General features: G+C 36.1%; 1 protein-coding gene across 1 annotated transcript in view; it reads left to right on the top strand.

Annotated features, from left to right (window-relative positions):
- dgcr8 (DGCR8 microprocessor complex subunit) overlaps positions 1–6,083 on the top strand; it is an 11,418-nt gene that overhangs the window by 1,659 nt on the left and 3,676 nt on the right. Inside the window, exons 3-9 of the mRNA XM_024274969.1 lie at positions 2,087–2,249; positions 3,598–3,740; positions 3,963–4,272; positions 4,345–4,542; positions 4,624–4,725; positions 4,887–4,985; positions 5,714–5,796. Coding sequence (XP_024130737.1) covers positions 2,087–2,249; positions 3,598–3,740; positions 3,963–4,272; positions 4,345–4,542; positions 4,624–4,725; positions 4,887–4,985; positions 5,714–5,796 — 1,098 coding nt within the window. The remainder of the gene's footprint in view (positions 1–2,086; positions 2,250–3,597; positions 3,741–3,962; positions 4,273–4,344; positions 4,543–4,623; positions 4,726–4,886; positions 4,986–5,713; positions 5,797–6,083) is intronic.

Raw genomic sequence — 6,083 nt, 5'->3', positions numbered from 1 at the left:
CATATTAACACAACTTTATACATTACCAGGAATGTTCAGTGTCTGCGCTTGGAGTTTTTTTTAAATTTTATTATTATTTTAATTCCTCAAATGTGTTTTAACCCATAGATGTACCATAGAACATTACCAACCTGTCCAGAGGTCCATTGATACTCTACCGGAGAGAGAAAACAAATTGACCAACATATTTTCCAAATTATTTATTTATACATTTCTGCCAACAAGACCATTAGAAAGCACATTTGCTCAGCAAGATCACAAGTTCTTCATATAAATGTAGTATAATGAGATAGAAGTGAATTATTTCACATGTTCACAAACATTTGGTATAAATTAAAGAAATTTACAAGTCCAGGAGTCAGCACTGAAAAAGTAATGGTGAGGATAATAAGAGAGAACATGCTAAAACTCGAGCAAATGGAACATGGGTTTTGTTTTGAGGTTCACTGTGACGCATGAAGTCTTGCTGGTCATTATGTTCCTCAATAAAAGTGAGATCACATTAAATGTGGGGTGATCTGATTCTGAAGGAAGTTTTATTTTGGAAAACTACTGGATTCTCTCCACTACATCCGACTCGATGTTGATGCATGCCTAGTCACTCGATAGGGTGTTTAACATCCAACCGCTACGTCCTTCAAATTGAACCCCCATGATAGCAAAGTTAGCAAAAAATGAACACATTTGGAGTTTCTTTTTGCTGCAGAAAAGCTTTTGCCTTTAAAATAAAATAAAGCTGCTTTTAACAGACAACAAGCAGAAGTCTTTACTCCAAATATGGATTTATTGTAAAAGTTGTTCCAACATACCAAATGAATAATGTAAATAAAATATGCTAGTCTAATGTGATGAGGATTCTGCCATGAAGTTTCTCAAATGGTAGATGCACAATTATATTTAGAAAAAAGACAGTTTCTGTTACTTTTTGTGTGTTTATTCATTGTATTTTAAAAGTCACATTTTTTCTTTTCTTTTTTTAGCTTCCACTTTTACAGTTATTGGTTAAGGGAAAATCACATTTATATGGTTCCTACACACAATCTGCTGTTCAAGTAAAGCTTAAAGCAGCAGCAGATATTTTAGAGGATGAAAATAAACTACCCTCAAAATTTAATGCAAACTAGAAGCTAAAAAAACAAAATTGCTCATTCACTTCAGCCTCACACAGACCAGTCGGTGAAAAGTGTCAGACATTAAACCAGTCCGTGTTCTGAAAAACGTTTTAGACCGCTTCTATAGATGTTCAAGCTTGCATTTAGTCATGCTGTCATCACCTCATCTACTAAAAAGCTGCATCATCGCTGAAGGCTTTAGTCAAGCGACTCGTACAGAAGGTGAGGGGAAACCCTCCTATAAAACATGAACTCTGTCAAATCAGAGCAGAGAAACATTCCTCTGATTTTATGATCTCATTAAAACACCTGAAAGGAAAATATTCTGTGATAGTCTACATAAAAGTATTCGATTCATTTATTTTAACTTAAATTCCTGTTCTGAAGACAAAATAAAAGCTCATTTTTTGTAAAAATATAGATGAATTTTACATGCTAGCAGTGGAAATGCTGTTTAAATGTGGTTGATTATTATAACCACAATGTTCATTTTACTTTTATTATGCTGAGAGCAGCACGCAGTTCTTCCTTAACACCGGCGGTTCATTTTAGCACTCCTGTACTAAGAGAATAACTATTATAGGTTTGATATTAAATGCTGAGAAAAGAAAATATGAAAATCTAACAGTTACTTGACGTAGTCACGAGGCTTTGAGGACGGCTGTAAACCAGAAATCTTCATTTAATGACTCAAAGACCATTTCAACTTCAGAAATTAAGCTGGCTTCATTTTTTTTCCTTTAAAAGCATACATTTTAAATTCTTTTTCTTTAATTGTATCTCTTTATTTAATCCATCAAAATCATTTAAACATGTTTCCCTGTCAAAAAGAAACTTGACTTTAGTTTTTCATCTCCCAGTCGAGTTCTTTCTGCCTTTGGTTCACTTGGAGTTTTTTCCCAGCAGCAGCTCCTCTTCTCGCCGCTGCAGTTTCACTCATCCCTGTCTGCCGTGTTAACCGCCGGCTGTTCCAGGTGGAGTTTGACACGGATGTGGACGCGCTGTTGGAGGAGGGCATGCCCATGCCAAAGAAAATGCGCCAAGCTGAAGACAAATATGGCGGCGACAGTGATCACCAGTCCGATGGGGAAGGAGGGGTTCAGCCGATGATGACCAAAATCAAGACCGTCCTGAAGAGTGAGTGGTGCACTGATTCTATTCTGGTACCGTTGGAACTACAGTTTGGATAAAGGTTAATATAGTTGCATGGTGCTTCTTCTGTGTGGGGAAATTGGGCTTTTTCAAAATAAATCTGTGTTTTTTTTCATTATTTTTGTAGTGGTTGCCCTTTAGAAAATCATTTTAAGCATTCTTTGAATATTAATTTAAAAAAGCAAGTGTTTCATGGGCCTTAAAAAACAGATAAAAAAAACGTGTAAAAAAAAGAAGACGACTGAAAAAAATGTTTGAACATTTGAAAACTGAAAAAATGCAAAATTTGAAAATGAGACGTAAATTTGAAAAAAAAAAAAGAAAAATTTCGGAAAATTTGAAAACTGAAAAAAATGGAAAATTTCGACACAAGACCTAAATTTGAAAAAATAAAAAAATGTTTTTGAAAAGTAAAAAAACCTAAAAAATAAATAAATAAATCTTGAAAATTTGAAAAAAAAAATGAAAATTTAAAATAAAAAAACCAAATGTAAAAATTACTGATTGGACAAAAAAGATTCAGAAAAAAATAAAATTCAAACAGCAGCTGTTAATTACTAACAGCTGCTGTTTGAATTTTATTTTATTTTTTTTATCTTCACTTTCAGTCCTAAGTTTTTCAGTCTCAATTCAGATTTTTGAGTTTTCGCTGCTGAACTGAGCCTAATTTTTACAAGAGGGCGGGGCTTTCACTATTTTTTTTTTTTTTTTAAATTTTCAAGAATTATTTTTAATTTTTTTCTTTTTCAAATTTTCAGGTTTTATAAAATTTACACTGTCTTGTTTTCAAATCTTCTATTTTTTTCTCCAGTTTTCAAATAAAAAGTCTATTTTTAAGTTTTTGATCTGTTTTTTCATTCACTTCAAGCTGATCCTGATTCTACCCGATACTAAAGAGCTTAAAAATCCACCTCAAGTAGAGGTTTACACCTGGACTTCACGTCTTACTTGTAAAATCAGTGAATGAGTGAATACTTTTTGCAATAATGTACATGTTAGACCACATTTAGCGCAAATTTTCAATGGATAAACCTTTAACTTTTAACAAAGTGACCAACAATTTGTAAGTTACATTACCAGTAATTGCAATTTTAAGCTTTTTTTAATCTTATTTTAACTGCTTTTTTTTCGTCTGCTACTGATTATCAACAATTTAAATAAAGAAATACTCAAAAATTCAATTTTAAGCTAAATTTTCTTCATTTAAGTGTCCCATCATGAGAACAATGCTGCAAGAACGTATTAAAAACATAGTTTTCATCTGAGTGGGACTTTTTATTCTCCACATTGGTTCGTTTTCCACATAAAGTCTTCTTTTGTCTCCATGCTTCAGGTCGGGGACGTCCGCCTACTGAGCCTCTTCCAGATGGATGGATCATGACATTCCATAACTCGGGCATTCCAGTCTACCTGCACAGAGAAACTAGAGTGGTGACCTGGTCCAGACCGTACTTCATTGGAACTGGCAGTATTAGGGTAAAGAGCAGCTGTTTAACACTCAACACAAATTATATTTAAAAAGTAACATATTTAAGGGTTTTCTTTAAAATGTTTTTTATAGCTTTCAGCCAATATCGGTTAATTGAAATATCTCATTTTAAGAAGTTGTTTGTCCTCTACATAAACTGAAGCTTTACAGCAACAAAACATTATCTTAAAGTTTTGTATTTTTTTTTTTTGCCCGTTTTTTCCGTATAGAAACACGACCCCCCTACCAGCAGCATCCCTTGCCTTCACTACAAGAAAATGCGAGAACAAGAGGAAAAAGATTTGAGGGAGGAGCTAACTTCAACCACGGAGCAGCTTCCCCCCAAGCCGGATGAGCAGGGGAGCGGCGAAGAGGCCAAGTCGTCGGACGAGCAGGATGCAGCCACGGCTGTGGTCGACGAGACGGATCCAACCACTGACAACAGCCAGCCGAGTAAAGAGGCCCATCCCTGCGACACCGCCCAAGGAGCGCTGGGGCAGGTCAAGGCCAAGGTGGAGGTGTGCAAGGATGAGTCTATAGGTAGGGGTTTGAAACACCGTTTACCTGCAGGCGTTTTTCTTCTGCCAAGAAAGCTGTAAACTTTGTTTACAGAACTTGAAGATTTCCGCCAGTACCTGGAAAAATGCTTCGACTTTGAACAAGTCACCGTCAAGAAGTTTCGCACTTGGGCCGAGCGGAGACAGTTCAACCGAGACGTGAAGAGGAAGCGCGCCGAATCAGAAAGACCCATCCTGCCCGCCAACCAGAAACTCATAACGCTGTCGGTGCAGGACGCTCCGACCAAGAAAGGTTTGACGAGTTTATTCTAAAATTCCCTGTTCCATTTGAAGAAATGACTTTTTACCCTAATAAATATTCACATTTCAACAGAATTTGTCATTAATCCAAATGGGAAGTCAGAAGTTTGCATCCTGCATGAATACATGCAGCGAGTCCTGAAGGTTCGACCTGTTTACGACTTTTTTGACTGTGGTAAGTGGGATCCCACAATCAACTGTTTCAAACACAACCAGCAAGTAAACATTACAATTACACATTCAAATTGTCCTTGTAGACAATTGTCGTCTGTTTGAGTTTTTATATATTTCATAGTTTTGGACATTCACGATGATCTGTTTCTGTCTTTCATGCAGAGAACTCGAGTGAACCCTTTGGAGCGTCTGTCATCATAGATGGAGTCACTTATGGCACAGGAACTGCGAGCAGTAAAAAACTTGCCAAAAATAAAGCTGGTAACGTTTTGTTTTAAATTGAAGTTCAGTTATATCGTAAAATAAATTCATGATTTTAAACCCTGCAAGGAAAAGTAGCTCTGCAAATGGATGTAAATGATAATAGGATCGATTTATTGATGAATTTGAGCTGGTAAAAACAGTGATAAGTTTGGTAAAAGCAAAAGTGGTCAGAAATAAACATTACAAGTAAAATACATATTGTTATAAACTATCAAACAAAAATGTTAAATCTGTTTTACCAATGAACAAAATTGTCAAGTGAGTTTTCTTTTGCGGACAAACGGTTTAAGCGCGGTCACATAGAAACAAATGCACCTCTCAACACAACCACAAGGGGGCACAATCCAGTGTTTTCAGGTGGAAGCCAGGAGATGTTTGGAAGGATATCTCCTGATGCAGGTTGACGCCCACCACCAGTGCTGTAGATCTACATAAAGGAAATTGGAACTATTTGGAGTCAAAAGGAGGAGAGGAGGAAGATGTGTATGTTAGCAGAAAAAAAGTGAAGCACTTTGAATAACCGACATTATGGAGATGTAAACCTTCAAGAAGAGCCTGCTAAATTCACACAACATTGAATCACTTATTTTTACTTTAGAGGACATTGAAAAATATTGAATTTACTTTGCAAAACTTTTAATTTTGACATGCATATTCATGTTGTTGACTTAATTCCTTTTGAGTATATCGGTTAAGAATTGTGTGATTTGCTGTGTGCTCTGCAGCCCGAGCCACACTGGAGATCCTCATTCCTGACTTTGTGAAGCAGACTTCAGAGGAGAAACCTGTTGAGGGGGATGAACTGGAGGTATGGCTTCAGGATTCACTCTGATTCTTAACAGGGTTTGAATGATCCTTGTTTTGTTCTGTTAAACTTGTGCTCTCTTTGGTACATCGGACGCTTCGTTTTCTGCAATATTTTGTTAGGATTTTGTTTTATTTAGTGACATTTTCCTAAATCTTTCCACAACGTGGAGAAGAGGAAAAAAAGTTAGTTTCTTCAGCTCATTACTTAAATGTTTTAATGTCGTCGGCTATCAATCAAACTTGTTGGATTGTTGTTTCCGTGGTAACAAAGTTGCACATGGATGCTGT

Source organism: Oryzias melastigma, linkage group LG9 (assembly GCF_002922805.2).
Source record: "Oryzias melastigma strain HK-1 linkage group LG9, ASM292280v2, whole genome shotgun sequence".
NCBI lineage: Eukaryota > Metazoa > Chordata > Actinopteri > Beloniformes > Adrianichthyidae > Oryzias > Oryzias melastigma.
This window is presented reverse-complemented; position numbering and strand designations above follow the sequence as displayed.